At 43.9% G+C, this 17,680-nt stretch overlaps 1 protein-coding gene across 1 annotated transcript in view; it reads left to right on the plus strand.

Annotated features, from left to right (window-relative positions):
• Positions 1 to 5,047: 5,047 nt before the first annotated feature.
• Positions 5,048 to 17,680, plus strand: part of ADAP2 (ArfGAP with dual PH domains 2) — a 22,580-nt gene continuing 9,947 nt past the window's right edge. The window contains exons 1-7 of the mRNA XM_023530378.1: positions 5,048 to 5,249; positions 6,062 to 6,192; positions 7,820 to 7,911; positions 10,723 to 10,802; positions 11,668 to 11,780; positions 14,883 to 14,938; positions 15,239 to 15,260. Of these exons, the coding sequence (XP_023386146.1) occupies positions 5,156 to 5,249; positions 6,062 to 6,192; positions 7,820 to 7,911; positions 10,723 to 10,802; positions 11,668 to 11,780; positions 14,883 to 14,938; positions 15,239 to 15,260 (588 nt within the window). The 5' untranslated portion in view covers positions 5,048 to 5,155. The remainder of the gene's footprint in view (positions 5,250 to 6,061; positions 6,193 to 7,819; positions 7,912 to 10,722; positions 10,803 to 11,667; positions 11,781 to 14,882; positions 14,939 to 15,238; positions 15,261 to 17,680) is intronic.

The following is a 17,680-nucleotide window of genomic DNA, read 5'->3' on the forward strand; positions in this document are numbered from 1 at the left end:
AGATCACTGCCAACTGTGATGATTATTGTAATAGAAATATGAACATTGTGAGAACATAGATGAAGGTAATAAGGGCAAGCTGAAGGAAGTAAGATTTGAATCTGGGCTTGGAAGCCAGAATTTGCTAGGCCAGTGGGGGCTGGGCAAGAGGGTAGTGTAGAGGAGGAGGGAGCTGGAAGAGGAGAGGGAGCAGCATGAGTAAAGCACAATGGCATGGAGTTGGACAGCTCTGTGTTAAAAGGAGGTGGACAAAGTATATCCCAGGCACATTACCACCCCAGGGCCTTTGCACTTGCTGTTTCCATTTCCTGGGACACTTTTCTTTCAGATAGGTGCCTGGTTGGCTGGAACTCTTCCTTCAGATCTTTGCTTCAATTTGTGGGAAAGGGGGAAATGTCCCCTTTTCCTCTTAGTTCTTCAGGCTGTTTGAATAATTAAAATGATATAAGATACATTAAGAGGAGAAATTAACTAAATTTAATTACATATGAATGTGCAGGGGTTCCATAAGATCATGGGGCTGGAGGACAAATCGGGCAGTTAAGGCTTATATATATCATCTTGAGCTAAGGAGAAAGTGGGGTTGACTTGGGACTTCAAAGGGGAAGAAGGCAATTCACATGGAGCTAGAAAAGCAAACGTTTGGTAAACAAATGTTTGCTGGGCCATTTTTAACAATAGGACACAGACAGGACTTTGATCTAATAGGTCTTGCTGGGTTCTTTCCTGTCTATTACACCTATTTCAGATTAAACTAGAGTTATCTATAACCATAGTTCCCTTCTTTGAGTAGGATCTCTATCTAAATATTTTTAGGTAGTGAGAGAAAAGATCAATTTCTTCGTGAGTCTTTTGTATATTAAAAATAACCAACTTAAAATAATCAGTATCCCAAAGAGGCATATTTTGGGGTGGCAGTTCTGCTCTCCTTCCAATATCACCTCAGAGAGGGCTTCCTTGACTTCCCTATGAAAAGAGCATCTTGCATCCTTCTCTAACCCCTTATTCTGTTTTCCTTTAGAGCATTTATCACTCTGGTACCATATGGTATATAGGTATATTTGTTTCTCTATTCATTTTCTGTCTCCTCTACTTGAAGATAAGCTAGCTGCACAGAGGCAGGACTGTTGGTAGGACTGTTTGCTTTGTTTATAGCTTTATCCCTAGTACCCGTCACAATGCCCGGCATAAAGTATGTGCCTTATAAATATTTCATGAGTGAATGAGAAAACACTTAGGCAGTACTGCAGTGGGTTCTGAGCTGGTTCCTGTTGAAGACAAAGTGCTATTGGATATACAAACAAATAGGTAAACTCTATCAGATTCTTTTGCCTGGCTACTTGATTTTTCGCTGTTTCACATGCCTGCCTGTGATTTATTTCCTTCAAAAAAGAAAACTTTTGTGATCCTAAGTCTTCTCACTTTATTGCTTATTATTTTTTACCCATACTCATTTCTTCATTTACTTATCAAATACTTATCAAATTCCTGCTATGTGGCAGGCAGGTGCTGGGGATACAAAGGACACCACTGACCTGCCCCCGTACTCATGAAGTTAGATGAGTAAGAGAGAACAGTAAGCCAATGAGCAATTCCAGTGGAGTTTGACGCTTGAAAATACAGTGTTAAAGAGGTTTGCTTTGGGCACAAAGATACTCATTACAGCCTTATGTATAACAGCAAAAAATCTGTCAAAAGCTACATGTCCAACAACAAGGAAATATACATGCCTCGTGCAATATTACATAGCCATTAAAATGAAGCATATATAATAATATGAGATTATGTAAAGAAAGTAAAAAAGGATACAAAGTTATATTGAAAAATATGGTCCTGATCATATAAAAAGATATATAAAAGACCAGAAGAAAATTCATGAAAATGTTCATGAAGATTGATGGTGGAACTACTAAAAGCATATTAAGTTAAACTGCATGACATTATTATTTTTGTAAGTCAATGTCATATGGTTCTACCTAATATATTGACGAAAAGAGCCCAAGGCAAACTTGAGTCGAATCTCAGATCAAATGTATGTATCATTTAGTATGCATCATCCCAGTTGGGCAACCTTGGACACATTTACTTGGACACATTAAAATTCTCTCTCAGGGCCTCAGTTGCCTCATCTGTAAAATGGGCATAAAATAGGCTACACCTCAGGGTTGTATTTAAGATTAAATGGAATAATGAGTGTAAGGGACCTGATGCAAAGCAATTCTTGAATAAAGGTGGCTATCACTGTGGATGGTGTTTAATTATGTTTTTTTTTTCCTGAAACTAACAAACAGAATTATTTAAATTTTCAAGGGAGCTGTGGACTATTCCCTGGGGATCTGGAGCCCCGTCCAGGCCTGGGAATGTGGTTGAAGGCTTTCTTCTAGTCCTGCTTGGCTCAAAAGAGACAGTGATCCTGAGAGCAGGGCTGGACGTTTGTGCTCTGAGGGACCCTGGGAGCTTTATTTACAGAGCACACTCTGCCTCAGCAGCTGCTGTTTGGACTGAGCCCATGAGGCAGGCCTGCCTCAGCCCACTTTGCCCCTCAAACCCTGGTCCCTGATCCCCATGCTCAGCGTCCACCTGGTCACAACAGCCTTTGGCATGGTGTGCTTCCCTTAGGAGCAACTTCTGGTTCCAGAACACAGAGCTGAGCTGTTTTGCTCCTGTCCAATACCCATGAGCAGGCTACAGAGTTTCTCTTGTGGTGATAAAAAAGTTTTGGAAATAGATAGTGAAGATAGTAGCACAACAGTGTGAATATAATTAATGCTGCTGAATTGTACACTTAAAAATGACCAATTTTATGTTATAGAAATTTTAGCACAATATTTCTAAAAATGAAAAAAATAATCCAGGAATGGGAGGACTAACGGAAGAGCAGGCTGATCCTCTGGGGTTTCTGGACATAACCTGGGTCTGGTGGATACTCTAGCAGTAGACCTGAATTTAGGTCCCTGTACTGCCCCTTATTTGGCTCTGGGATAACTTAACTCCTCTGAGGATGACATACTGCCCTCGGACGGCTGCCAAATGTGATCAAATGGTGGGAAACTCTGTAAAACACTGTAATTGTTCATTAGCATTATCCTTCTCTCTCTCTTTCCTTCCCCACAAAGAAAGGACAAACAACATACAATTCTTTCTTTCTTTCTTTCTTTTCTTCCTCTCTCTCTCTCTCTTTCTCCTTCCTTCCTTCCTTCCTTCCTTCTTCCTTCCTTCCTTCCATTTTGCTCTTGATGCCTGTAATTCCACCTTAAGTTTTAGAATTCTGTTAAGTGGAAACTTCCAGAAATAAGGATGGCAAAAGGGTAAACTAAAGAAAGCTCTCAATCTGCCTCCTCACAGTAAAGGAGATGCTATATTTTCCTTTTGTGGGACCTCCAGGGAGGGGATGGTGAGACTCGAGGTGCCAGAGGAGAATAGCTCGGGTGGACAGAAATGCACAGAACTGGGAGGACCAGGGTGCCCCAGAACCACCCCCAGCGTCACAGTTTTGCAATGGCATTGGGCAGCAGAGAAATGGTGAACTTCAACTGTCATTTGTCCCCCTACATCCCCCCTCCCTAGCCTTAATACCTTAGATGCCTTTCCCATCTTTCTCCTGGGAGATTTATTTATGTTCTTTTTTTTTCATCTAAAGCAGCGGAAATGAATCATCTTTCAGCCTGTTTGGTAAACAGCCCTATGACCTCTGACCCTGCTGGGCTCTCTCATTGGTTCCTTTGGAGCTGCTCCTGGGCTAGGCCTCCCTGTCCCCCCACCCCCACCTCCAATCCCCACACCCTCCTGGCTGGTTATTTTGGGTAATGTCCCCCACCCACCCTACCCTCCACCACAACCCTAGGCCTCGAGCTTGACTTCCTTCACCCTGGGAAAGATGGGAAATGACACACAGCATTCCAAATGAGGATCCCACGAGCCGACCAGAGGCGCAGGGGAAGCAAAAGAGCCATTGTGCTTTGAGGGCTTTGTGCTCCATGTACTGGCACATCTCAATGACCCAATTAGGTGGATCTTGAAATCCTCATTTTACAGATGAGGAGTCCAAGGCTCAGAGGAGTGAAGGCACTTGCCCAAGGCCACATAGCTAGTAAGTGATGAAGCCAAGATTCAAAGCCTGGATTTCTGGATTCATTCTATTATACTGGGCTGCCTGCATATATGCGTTGAATTGGGGATTCAGGTTAGTCAGCTACAACATCAGCTGCCATCCAGCTGATGGAAACCTAACATCTGTGTGCATTAAGCTGCATGCATATGACAGATGGGTGTTTACCTACAGAGGGGATGGCAAATGTGTGTAGTGTGTGTCCTTCCAGGAGCCTGTGGGTCTCTGGGGATGATGTCAAAGATATGGATAGGGTAGGGGAAAGGGATGAATAAAATGCTCATATTCAAGACCACCTAGGCCCTGCTCATACCTCACAGTGATGGGACTTCACAGATAAAAGTGGCAAGGTGTGTCCACTTGGTGAAACTACACTTCCTGGTGAATACGATCATGCCACTGTTTATCGGACTTCTAAAAACGTGCAGGTACTATTTCTAGGAGCTTTGTGGGAAACAGAAATAAAACTACTGATATCAGACTATCTAGTGTGGGCTGTGGGAGAGATTACTAAAGGCTAGGTATCAAGGAGGGCTTCCTGAGGAGGTGGTATTTGAATGTCTCTAAGTCGCTAAGTAGATGTAGAATCTACATCAGTAGAAAGCTGTAATAGAAGTTAGAGTCTATTTGACTTTCCAAGGAGTTTTGAGGCGCAAGCATATAACCTTTATTCTCCTTCTACAGAGGTGGAAACCGAGGCCCAGTGAAGTTGAACAGGTTATCCATAGTCACGCAGTCAGCAAGAGGCAGGCCAGGATTTGATCTGGGACCACTGGGGCCAACTCCAAACCCCGCGCTCGGGGCGATCCCTGTCGGTGCCCGCCTTAGCTCAGAGCCGGAGCGTAGTCTGCAGAGCTGGCGCACAGACGGGACGCGCCCAGGGAGGGGCGGAAAGTCGTGAAGGGGCGGAGCTGGCGGCGGCGCGGGCCAGGCGGGCGGTGCTCGGGGTGTGTGCCACTCCACCTGCCCAGGAGAGAGCACGGGTCATGGGCTGCCGCCGGCCGGGTGGCAGCCGGGCTGGGCCCCGCTGAGCCCGCGGAGCCTGCCATGGGCGACTGCGAGCGCAACAAGAAGCGGCTGCTGGAGCTGCTGCAGGCGGCGGGCACCGGCAACGCTCACTGCGCCGACTGCGGGGCCGCGGGTAAGGGCGCGGCTGCGGGGGCAGCCTGGGACCCGGAGCAGGACCCCGGCCCTCCAGACCCCTCCCCTTTTCTTAGACCGGATCCCGCCCGGGGCCCTCGTTGGACCCGGCCGTGACCCTATGACACCTTCGGAGCCAAGCCCCAGTCCATTCACTGAATATCCGACACAGGCCTCCGACCGCTCTCTCCTTAACCTCCTCCTCAGTCTGGACCCGAGTACCCTGACCATCCAGCTCGCCTCCCTTGTCAGACACCTTGCCCACCCAGGCCTCGGTCCCTGCTGTCTTTACTCCCGAACGAACCATTTCCCATACCGTGGGACCTAGACATCCAGCGCACTGAGGGGTCCCAGACCGGCGCCCCCTGTCTTTGCAGTGCCTCCTCCCTCGCCCCCAAGCGCTCCCCGGTTCTTCACGCGGTTTTGCTCCGCAGCTTTCGACCCTGCAGATGCCGAGGTGGTCCACCTCAGATTTCTCCACTTGCGTGCAGCTCCTCTCTGGAGTCCTGTCACTTCCACTTAGCGCCCACTTCAGCCTTTCACCCCCATCCCTGGGACTCTTTCCAAGATATTCCTGGTGGCCACTCCGCCATGGCCGGTGGGATGACCATGAAGGTTCCATCCATGTTGGTATCTTAGTTCACCCAACGTGGGGAGATGGAAAGAGAGAAGGTGTTTCTGGCATGGGCAGAGCTGGACATTACCTCAGGAATCCTAATTGTTCAGCCCTGCCTCTGCCAGCACCCTCAGCCCGGCCCTGGTTTCCTCGCCCAGATTTCCACCCAGCTCCTCTTCTGCCCTCTCGCCCCGCAGATCCCGACTGGGCCTCTTACAAGCTGGGCATCTTCATCTGTCTGAACTGTTCCGGCATCCACCGCAACTTCCCAGACATCAGCAAAGTTAAATCCGTGAGACTTGATTTCTGGGACGACAGTATCGTGGAGGTAGCAAGGGGTGCACATTAGAGCCTTGGGACAGCAGAGCTGGGGTGGAGGCGGTGGGTATGGCGCTCTCATTTTACAGGGAAGGAGACTGAGGCCCAGAAGGGCAATAACTAGCCTGTTAGAGTTGTGGCTTAGACAGAGACCCTGAGTTCAAATCCCAGCTTCATCACTTGTTTATTTACAAGCTGTGAGGCCATGACCTTGTTACAAGGTGTGGGCCCTCAGTTTCCACATCTATATTATGGCAATATCACTATCCCCTTCAGAGGGCTGCTGTAAGGATTAAACACAGGCTCAATGTCGGTACAAAGTAAGAACATCCATTGCTGTTCTCATTAGCTGAAATGCTGAAGTCCTGGACTGGAACAGAAGTGTCCTGATTTGAGTATCCTGAATCTATAGTCGTCCTCCTGTCCCCTTAGCCAGGAGAGGGACCTCTTTGCTCTCCTGACCTATGGAGGACACCTTCAGCCTAGATAATACCATTTTGGCCAGAAAATCTTGAGAGAACAGGCAGTTCTAAACTGTGCTCATTGGCTGAGGATTTCTAGGACTATTGGGGAAGTAGGCCCATGACCACTGCGTGCCCACTCTGTGCCAGGCACTGTGGTAGACCATAGGGCTAGATGCTCTACTTATTCATTTGACACATAATTACTGTAAGCCTACTATGTGCTGCGTATTAGGAGAGAGCAAGATAAAGTCTGTCCACATGGAGCTTACATTCTGGTAGAGGAGAAGGACAGGAAACCAGTGAACGAGCACATAAACCTGGAGGTTATTTCTTTGTGCCTTAGAACTCACCAGTTATTGTTTCTTCATTTTTGCAGATGAGATCTCTGAAGCTCAGGGATAAGAATTGCCCAAGGGTCACTCTGTGAATAAATGGCACAGCTGGGATGTGAACTCTGCTCTGTTGGGATCCAAAGCCCATGAAAATTCTGTGATACAGCCCAGTGACCCCTAGGGAGGGGGAGAATAGGGTTCACCCTATTAAAAACCTGACATTTCCTCCCACACTGCCTTCACCCCAGACATGCTACTGCTGTTACTGAGTGCTGACTGTTGGCCAAGGCCACTCTTAACACATGTGTCTCTGGGTCCCTCAGGTGTCAAAGGGCCCCAGTGATCATCTAGACCTGGTACTCTATGGGGCCAGCACCAACTTCCAGCCTCCAGCTACATCTATCTTCTGCAGGCTTTGCAGGGACTGTTGCTGGGGGTCCTGGCCACCTGTGGAGGGGGTGGGAGAAAGAACATGAGCTTTGGAGTTGGACAGGCCTGGTTTCAAATCTCAGCTCTCCATTTACTAGCTATGTCACCTTGGTTAAGTCACTTAACCTCTCTGAGCCTCAGTTTCCTCATCTCTAAAATGGGGATGGTAATATTAAAATGGTTAAAGGGAGCAAATGAACTAATATGTGAGAACTGTAATGTGCTCTGCCTCTATGAGGCATGATTGTTACAGCACTTCATTGCTCCAGGCTAGGGCTTCCCAGCATCGTGGTGACAGCCTGGTGGGACTTGTCAAACTCCAGTAGGAGTGTCTCCTGACTCAGACTAGGAGCCAGTGAGAACAATGGCCTTCTGGGTAGACTGTGGTTTCATTTCACATTTTTTCTTGCAGTTTATGACCCACAATGGGAACCTTCGGGTGAAGGCCAAGTATGAAGCCAGAGTCCCTGCTTTCTACTATATCCCCCAGGCCAATGACTGCCTGTGAGTATGTGATTTCCTGGTCCCACCTCCCCCACCCCACCCCAACCCCATCTCCTGGCCCTTATCTGTGGTGGTCTCCTCTGTGGACCTGGTCATCAGGGGGATCTAGGAAAGTGTTTAGTACTGTCATGGAGAACACATAGACCTAATTTAAGCTTCTCTCTACCTTTACTGCATGAATTGTCACTTCCTCTCTCTGGGACTCAGTTACCAGAGGTGTGAAATGGGGCATTTTCTCTGTGATCTGCCCCATTTGCCTCTAATGTTCTCTAGCCTACAGGTGGTGGCAAATTTGAGAGAGAATCTAGTAGAACAAATGTGTTCCAGCTACTTCCTATGAAGTGTTATGCCTAGGGTTGTCCCAAAGCAGCTGCCTGGGCCCCAGATCCCTAAAAAATATAAATATAAATATTTATATTTATAAAAAATATAAATATAAATATTTATATTTATAAAAAATATAAATATAAATATTTATATTTATAAAAAATATAAATATTAGTAGTTGGTTGAATTCTCTCAACAACCCTATGAGATAAATATTTCCTTTATCCCCATGATAAAGATGAGAAATCTGAGGCTTGTAAAGGCAGAGCTGGGAGTCTGGGGGACTGTACCATGGCATTGGGAAAATCCAATATAATAGGGATGGGGGGAAGTTTAGGGGTCCTGTGAAGCAGCAGGATGGTTCAGTTCCCCTGGAGGTGAGGGGTCAGATTTCTGCAGGATTGACTGCCTGAGCCCAAGCCTCTCTCCTAGGGACTCAGCCCCCAGGGCTGCTAGACAGCATCTTGTGTAAGTGGAAAGAAAGGTTGTCTTCCCCTGGGAAGGCACAACCTCATGGAGGCATGGCTCTCAGGAAGCAGGCTGCATTTCAGCCACCATTGTCCTTTCCAAAAGCTTCTGCAGGATGCTTTTGGAAAATGCACAAAATTATACAATTGTACCTGGTGGTCCTGCAATTTCCCAGTACTTAGACAACCCTGGGACTGGCAATACAGTGTAGGGTGGCAGGGGAGGCACAGCTTTTGACTCAGAAGATCTCAATTTCATTTTCTGACTCTACCACGACTTAGCTGTGAGAAAGCAGACAAACCTCTCCGAATCATGGCATCCTCATCTCTGAAATGTAGATAGCAATGCATGCATCGTAGCCTGATGGTAGGGATTAAATGAGATAATTTATGTGAAACATCTCAAAGGTCATCCAAAATGCTAGTTTTAACCCATTTCCCAGTGTCAGCTTTGGAATGCTGCCTGGGCCCTGACCCAGTTGAAGGGCGTGCCAGGTTCAGCTTGAGAAGGCCTGACTCACCTTGCCTCGCTGCTGCCACTCAGCCCTTTGCTCCAAGGGGAAGGGAAAAGGCACTTGATGAGCATTTACTGTGTGCTGGGCTTTCTGCCAGCATTACACAGACACTACTTGTCATGACTCCAACAACAGCCCTGCACTTTAACCTCTTTTAGCTGAAATACTAATAGCCTCTTCCTCCCAATTCTAAAACCCCTCTAAATTCCCCACCTCCAGGACCAGGACTGGGGCCTCAGTTTCCATTCCCTCTTCCAGCTCTGATCCTATGGCTCAAGGTTCCATGGTGGGCTTGGTCACTCTCTTCAATGTCCCAGTGAGGACTGTGCCATGCATTAGATAGGACTCTTAATTGTAAGTGACAGAAAACCCAATTAATACCAGCTTAGGAACAAGGAGATTTTATGGATTCTGGATATTAGGCTATACGAAGGACGGAGGTGGAGCCACTATCAGGAAGGATGAGCCCGGGGCTCTCATTCCCTCAGCCGGGCTCTTTCACGTAGCTGAGGGCAGGACCACTTTCATGTCCCCAGCTCTAGCTCCCAGCTCAACACCAGAAAGGGCTTCCAATCCACCCCTCTCTTGGTTTTGCTCCTTTTGGTCCAAAAAGAGTAGAGCTCTGATTGGTCATTTTGGGTCAGGTGCCCAGCCCAGCCCTAGGTCAGTCTCTGTGGTTGTAGGGTGAGGTCGTATAAATCTTAGAACATTTACCTGGAAATGGCGAGGGGGAACCCAATTGAATTAAGTCTGTTCTTGGCTGTGTGGTTTTTATGCAGGGGTTATGGAAGACAATTTTTGATTGGGCTAACATTAAATACCTACTCTGTGTTGAGCATGGTACTAGGCCTTTTATGTACATTTAAACCTACCCTAAGAGGTAGGTAGGTATAATATTGACATATTCACCAAATTCAGAGCAGTTAAGTAACTTGCTCTTGGTCACACAATGGATAAATGGTAGAGTGGGCCCAGGTTCCAGGTGGTCAAACCCCAAGACCACTGCCCTGTCCAGTGTAGTGTGCCCAGCTTTCATGGGCAGACCACGGGAAGGGGCTTGTGGACTTAAGACAGGAGTATGCAGTGGGAAGCAGCAGAGTAGATGGTCCAGAGGAGCTGGTCTCATTGACCTAAAGGCTGGGATTGGACTAGCCCAATGGTTTTCAAAGAGCCCACTGGACAATATATTTTCTCCCCCGGAGATACTGGCAATGTCTGAAGACATTTTTGGTTGTCACATTTGAGGAGGGAATGTTACTGGCATCTAGCGGATAGAGTCCAGAGATGCTGCTAAACATCCTATAAAGCATAGTTCAGCCCCCACAACAAAGAATTACCTAGCCCCAAATGTTAATAGTGCCGAGGCTGAGAAACTCTGGGTAGCCTGAACAGGCAATAAGGCAGCTGCTGTGACGCTCCTACCCTCAGCTTCAGGGTCTCGGAAAGTTACTGTGGGAAGAAAATGCTTCAGACACAGCTGACCAAAGATTCTCTCTTTTTAGGGTCTTAAAGGAACAGTGGATTCGAGCTAAGTATGAAAGACAGGAATTTATGGCTGATGGGAAAACTATCTCATCTCCAGGTAAAGTTATTTTCATTATCTTTTGAGGTCTGTGTCCTAATGAGTTTTAAAAGACAAAGTGCCTGAGTATTAGGAACAAGGTCCTACTAAAATATCTGTTGCCCTCATGCTGGCCACAGAGGCCCAGGTAGGGGTTCCTCTCCCTCTGAAACAGCAACTCATCAGCTGGTGTGGTTTTATGGTCTGAGTGGCCGAGAAACATATTTGTCTCAGGAAATATAAAATGCAGGAAGACGCACCCACCAGAAACACAGCCCTGCTCCTGTATAACATAGCCCCTGGCATGGCACAAGTCTTGGTAAGGTGCACGGGCTGGGTTTCAGCTTCCCCTCCCACCTTTGTGCTTAGCATAACCTCATCTGTGGCCCCAGACCTGTGGCAGTTTCTGCCCAGCTGCTTTGAGTCCAAGGTGACACTGACCCAGAGAGCAAAGTGCACAAAACCACTCTGTGGGAACCAAAGGCAGCCAGTGCTCAACTCTCCTAGTTATCAAGAGCACATGGTATTCTTCAACCAGCAGGTGTCTAGAGGTCACTCATTCCTTCACTCTGGAGAGTGTCATTAGGCTGATGTCAATTGAAGTCATCAGTCCATTTTCTCAGTATTTAGCCTACTTAAGGGTTTACTGAGTCTTCTTATGAAAGAGCCATAGAAGAAAATTTGGGGGAGCCCAACTGAAATCATAAGACTTTGTAAATTTGGCTCCAGACAGGACCCCTGTGTCAGCTGAAGTAGCTGAGTTAGATTTCAGACATTTTAGCAGCAGTAGAAGGTTCGCTTTACCCTAAGACCCTATGAGGTTTGTGAGCTGCTTGTTTGTCTTAAGGCCACGGGTGTTCACTCTTTCTCATCCTTGGTGGCTAAGGTAACCGAGAAGGGTTCCTGTGGAAGCGGGGAAGGGACAAGGCGCAGTTCCTGAGAAGGAGGTTTGTCCTCCTGGCGAGAGAAGGCCTCCTGAAGTACTATACTAAAGAAGAGGTAAGAGGCCAGAGCAGCGAGGGGTCCCCTCCCTGAGCACTGGGCTCCCACCCCACTGAGGTCTACGTTTTAATCAAGTAGATTGTCTTGTGGGTGATCTGAGCCACTGAGAGTTAGGTACCACATCCTATTTTTCCTTGGTTATACGATCAATCTAATTTACTAAAAAATGTAACTTCCGTTCACCTAGAAGGTCGTAGACCGTGCCCCGATTAAGCCTTTGATGGTCACTTGATTTTACTTCATTTATTCATCCATTTAAGAAGTAGTTATTGAGCACCTACTATTTACTAGACATTACTGTAGGAACTGGAGACATAGCCGTGAACTAAACAAAGCTCCTGTTTTCATGGAGCTTTCATTCTGATGGAAGGAGACAGATGGTAACCAAATCACCCATCAGTAAGTTCTAGGAAGTAAGATAAAAGAGGGTGAAGGGTTAGAGAATGATGGAAGCATGGCAGGGAGGGTTACCACAGAGTGGTCAGGGAAGGCCTCTCTGATGACATCCAAGCAGAGAACTGAATATATGTGAGTTACATAGCTGTGTGGGGAAAAGAAGAAGTAGGGGAAACAGTATATACAGAAGCCCTGAGCATGGTCCTGGCCAGCACATATATCCATGTGCTAATTAGAAAAGGTGATCCCTCTGAGGGGGTGGAGCCCCTTGGCCCCAGTCTAGACAAACAGTTGCCTGAACTGCAGTTCTCACTTGCACCCTCAGCCAGGGGCTTTTTGTTCAGTGGACAAACTGCTCAAACATAAGCCATAGCCCTGGCCTGAGCTGGGAGTGTGTTTGGTGGGACTAAAGGGCATCAAAGAGGTCAAAGTGACTGGTGCCGAGTGAGCAAAGAAAAGGATAAAGAGAGATGATCACAGAGTGAAGGACCTTGTAGGCCATGGTAAGACTTGGGACTTTTTTTTGCAACAACTTTATTGAGATATAAATTCACATACCGTACAATCCACCCATTTAAAGTGTACAATTAATGGCTTTTAGTGTATTCACAGAGTTGTGCAACTATCACAATCAATTTTAAAACATTTTCATAAAAGAAACCTCACACCCGTTGGCTGTAATCCTCTACTACACTCTACCCCGCTAGCTCTAGGTAACCACTAATCTACTTTCTGCCTCTATAGATTTGCCTATTCTGGACATTTCATATAAATGGAATCATACAATATATGGTCTTTTGTAACAGACTTCTTTCATTTAGCATTATGTTTTTAAGGTTCATTCATGTTGTAGCATATATTAGTACCTCATTTCTTTTTATTGTCAAGTAATATTCCACTGTATGGAAATATCACATTTCATTCATTCATTGGTCGATGGACATTTGAGCTGTTTCTACTTTTTGGATAGTTTGAATAATGCTGCTATCAACATTCATGTACAAGCTTTTCCTGTAGGCATATATTTCCATTTTTCTTGGGTTTATACCTAGGAGTGGAATCGCTGGGTCACATGGTAACTCTATGTTTAATCTTTTGAGGAATTGCTGCACTGTTTTCCAAAGTGGCTGCACCATTTTATATTCCCACCAGCAACGTGTGAAAGTTCTAATTTCTCCACATCGTCATCAACACTTGTTATTATCTGTCTTTTTGATTATAGCCATCTTTGTGGGTGTGAGGTAATATCTCATTGTGATTTCGATTTACATTTCCTTGATCTAATGATGTTGAGCATTTTTTCATGTGCTTATTGGCCATTTGTATATCTTCTTTATAGAAGTGTCTTTTCAGATCCTTTTCCCTATTTTAATTAGATTATTTGTCTTTTTATTGAATCATAATAATTCTTTATATATTCTAGGTACAGCTCCCTTATTGGTTATATGATTTACAAAAAGTTTAGACTTTTGGATTTAACTCTGAGCGAGGATACTAGAGGACGGTTTTGAGCAGAGAAGCGATATAATTTGATTTACGCTTTTTAAAAGGAGCACCCTGGCTGCTGCTGGGGTGGTGGTGGGACAGGAAAGGGGCAAGAATAGAAGCTGAAAAACCAGTTAGGATGCTACTGCAATAATCCAAAGGAGGAATAATGGATTAGAGGGTGGCGGAGAAGGAGGTGGTTAGAAGAGGTCAGATTCTGCATATATTTTGGAAGTAGAACCAAGAAGTTTTACTGAAGGATTGCATGTGAGGTGTGAAAGCAAGAAGAATGAAGGCTGATTCCCAGATTTTTGCCCTGTTCAATTAGAAGGATAGACTTGCCGTTGGATGAGATGGCAAAGACTTAACTCCCTAAGGGGATGATCGAGCATCCTTTTCCGTTTAAGATGCTTGTTAGTCATCCAAGTGGAGACATTAGGAAGTTGGATATGTGAGTCTGGAGGTTTAGGGAGAGTGTAGAGCCAGAGTCACCAGCATGTAGACTTGTTTAGCAATGGGACTGTCTGGGATCACCTAGGCAGGGAGAATGCGTAGATGAGAAAAGACATTTGGGTATTTTAGTTATTTGTTGCTGAGTGACAAACCACTATAAAACTTAGTGGCTTAAAACATCCTTTGGGTCAGGAATTTGGGCAGGCCATGGCTACTCCAATGCACTTCATACGGCATTAGCTGGGTCATTCACTTGTTGCATTTAGCTGGTGGTTTGGCTAAGCTACAAGACCCCGGAAGCCTTCACTCCCCGTCTGGTGCCTTGGCTATTCCATGTGGCCTGTGTCTCTCCATGTGGTTGTTCCTCATTCAGGAATCTAACTTGAGCTTCTTTACAGCATGATGCCTGGCTTCCCCCAAGTAAATGAGGTGCTGCAGGCCTCTTAAAGGCTAGGCCAGGAACTGCTTTCTGTATGTCAAAGCAAGTCATGCAGCTGGACCCGATTCAAGGGGAAGGGATATAGATTCCACCTCTCGATGGGTAGAGTGGCATAGGCACACTGGGAGGGAAGGAATTGGTGAGGGCCATCTTTGGATTTTATTTACCACACTGAACCGTGGGACATCCCAGGATTTAGAGGACAGAAAGATGAAAAGTTTCCAACAGAGAGAGATAGATGGACAAGCTCCTAGCACTTTAGCCTTCACCTTACTCCATTTCCTATATGTAGAAATTATTATTTGTCTCCCTTGTTGCTTTCCTAGATAGATCAGAGCAATGCCAGAAGGTCTTATCCAGTGTGGCCTCAGTCTGGGACCAAGTGAAAAATGGTGGGGATGAAGAGTATTAACTCTCCAAGTGAGAGTAGGGACTTCTTCTCAGTCTTCAGTTTAGAGCACTGAAAAATGTTACAGGTACAAAAAGAAAAGCCAGGAAGAAAAAGCACTGCTGTAGAGTTCGGAGAGGCCAACAAACTCCAGCGGCCACTGCGAGTCAGCCTATGGGGGAATCTCATCCTTGGTTGGAAAAAGTTGGTTTGTTTCTCAGTCCTAAGCCAGTTCAGTCTAAAACAGTCTAAAAATAGAATGAATTGCCTTTGTTCTTTTTTCTTTCCCCACAGGGACATTTTTACAGCTATAAAGGTAACTCATTTTTAACTAAAAATTTTGGGTAATACAAAAACGTATAAAGAAAGTGAAACACAAGATATCTCAACATAATGAAATGTTAATCCCAGAGCATTAAAAAACAAAATGAACAAACAAAAAAACGCCCGCAAGTCAAAAAGAAAAAGACAATTGATTGGAAAAATAGGCAAAGGAAATGGATTGGCAGTTCACAGGAAAAGAAACCAAAATACCTGATATATATGAGAAGAGATACAAATAAAGTACCTAATGCTCAATGTCTCTGAATGTCAGGGAAATTCAAACTAAAACCACGATATGGAGTGATGTCAGAAACATGGCGGAGTGAGAGACATCCTCAGATCTCTCTCCTTGAAATAACAATAAGCTGAACATCTAAAACTCAATAAAACCACAATATGTTATACTACACACCCACCAGAATGGCTAAAGTTAAAAAGGCTAACAACACCAAGTATTGGTTAGGACGTGGAGAAACTGGAACTCTCACTTGTTGGAATATGAAATGATACAACCTTTGGAAAATAATTGGACAATTTTTAATAAAGTTAAATGTATATTAACTTTACATCACTCGTTGGAATATGAAATGATACAACCTATTTGGAAAATAATTGGACAATTTTTAATAAAGTTAAATGTATATTTAACCACATAACCCAGCCATTCCACTTACAGGTATTTACTGAAGAAGAACAAAACCATATGTCCACAAAAAGATTCGTACACAATGTTCTTAGGTACTTTATTTGTAATAGCCAAAATCTGGAAAGAACCCAAATGTTCATCTACAGCTGAATGAATAAACAAATAGTTATATATCTATAGAGTAGACTGTTGCTCAGTAATAGAAAGGACAAACTACTAAAAAAATGCAACAATGCGTATCAATCTAAAAAATATTATTCTGAGCAAAAAAGTCATAAACAAGAGTATGTATTATATAATTCTACTTATATGAAATTCTAGGATTCTACACCAAAAGAAGAAAGCAGGTAAGTGATTGCCTGGAGTTGGGGTGGGATAGATGAGGATTAACAGACAAAGGGACAGGAGGAAACTCCCCTGAGGTGAAAGTGATGTTCTTTATCTTGATTGTGATGGGGGTTACATGGGAATATATGCTTGTCAAAAATCAAATTTTACTCTTAAAATGAGTACCATTTATTGTTTATAAATTATAGCTCAATAAAGTTCATTAAATAAACTAGGGAGATCAAATTTCAAACCCATCATATTGGCAAATATATTAAAAACTGGCAGTGTCGAGTGTTGGTGAGCATATGGGGAAAGGGGAATTCTCCCATCTTATCAATGGAAGTAAATATTGGTACAACCACTATGGAGAGCCATTCAGCAAAATCATTTGGCAGTTTCCAGTAAGTCGAAGATAAACACACTTGTGATCTAGCAATTCCCTTTCTAAGTATATACTGTGACCTAGAGAAATTCTCACATATGTGTACCAGGGACACAAGCTGACTGCAGTGAAAAAATCAGAAATAATCTCAATATCTGTCAACAGGAAAATAGATAACTTTTAGTGTAGTCATTTACAAGAACAAACTAGATTAGTATATCTCAACGTGGATAAAACTAAAAAATATAATGTTGGGTGACAAAAGCAAGATGTAGAATGCTTCTTTTACCGTTAAATTAAAGCCACATAAAATAATACTATATATCGTTCATAGATATGGGAATATATGTGTAAAAGTATAAAAAATGAACTAGAAGAATAAACGTCAAACTAGTGACAGTGATTGCCCGTGGGGAGTGGAGAAGAAGAAAGGGCATGGTCAGTAGTATTTAAAGGGATGTGGCTTTATTAGTAACTTTTTAAAAAGTTAGAAACAATATTGACAAAATTAGGTGTATTTTTTGAATTTTTAGTGTTTCTCATAGTAAATACTTTAAAAGGAAAACCTTCCAGTAATCTTTCAAGAAAATCATTGTTAATAGCGTTGGTGTAAATCTGTCCTTACCTTTTAAGCATGTTCAAATATATGTATAGTACATATGTATATATGTGTGTTTGTATGTATATAATGTATACATGTATATAATGTACATATATTTTGTGTGTATGTGTATAATTTTTGTTTCAGTAGGTTTCTACTATAAATCCTGTTCTGGGACTTGGCATTTCGCATAGATATCATGTTTTTTAAAAATTTATATTAGTAATATTGATCTAAATTATCCTTTAAAAAATTTTCTGGCATTTCATTGTGTAGATATACCATGACATATTTATTTAACTCATTATCATTAATAAACATTTAAATGATTTCTAATTTATTTTTTTATGATTGTAAGCAACATGACAATAAGTATCTTTTGATATACATGTTTGCATAGTAAAGCAATTCCTTCCTTGGGATAGATTCTTAGATGTGAAATTGTGGGTCAAA

Source organism: Pteropus vampyrus, unplaced genomic scaffold (genome assembly GCF_000151845.1).
Source record: "Pteropus vampyrus isolate Shadow unplaced genomic scaffold, Pvam_2.0 Scaffold50, whole genome shotgun sequence".
Classification (NCBI taxonomy): domain Eukaryota; kingdom Metazoa; phylum Chordata; class Mammalia; order Chiroptera; family Pteropodidae; genus Pteropus; species Pteropus vampyrus.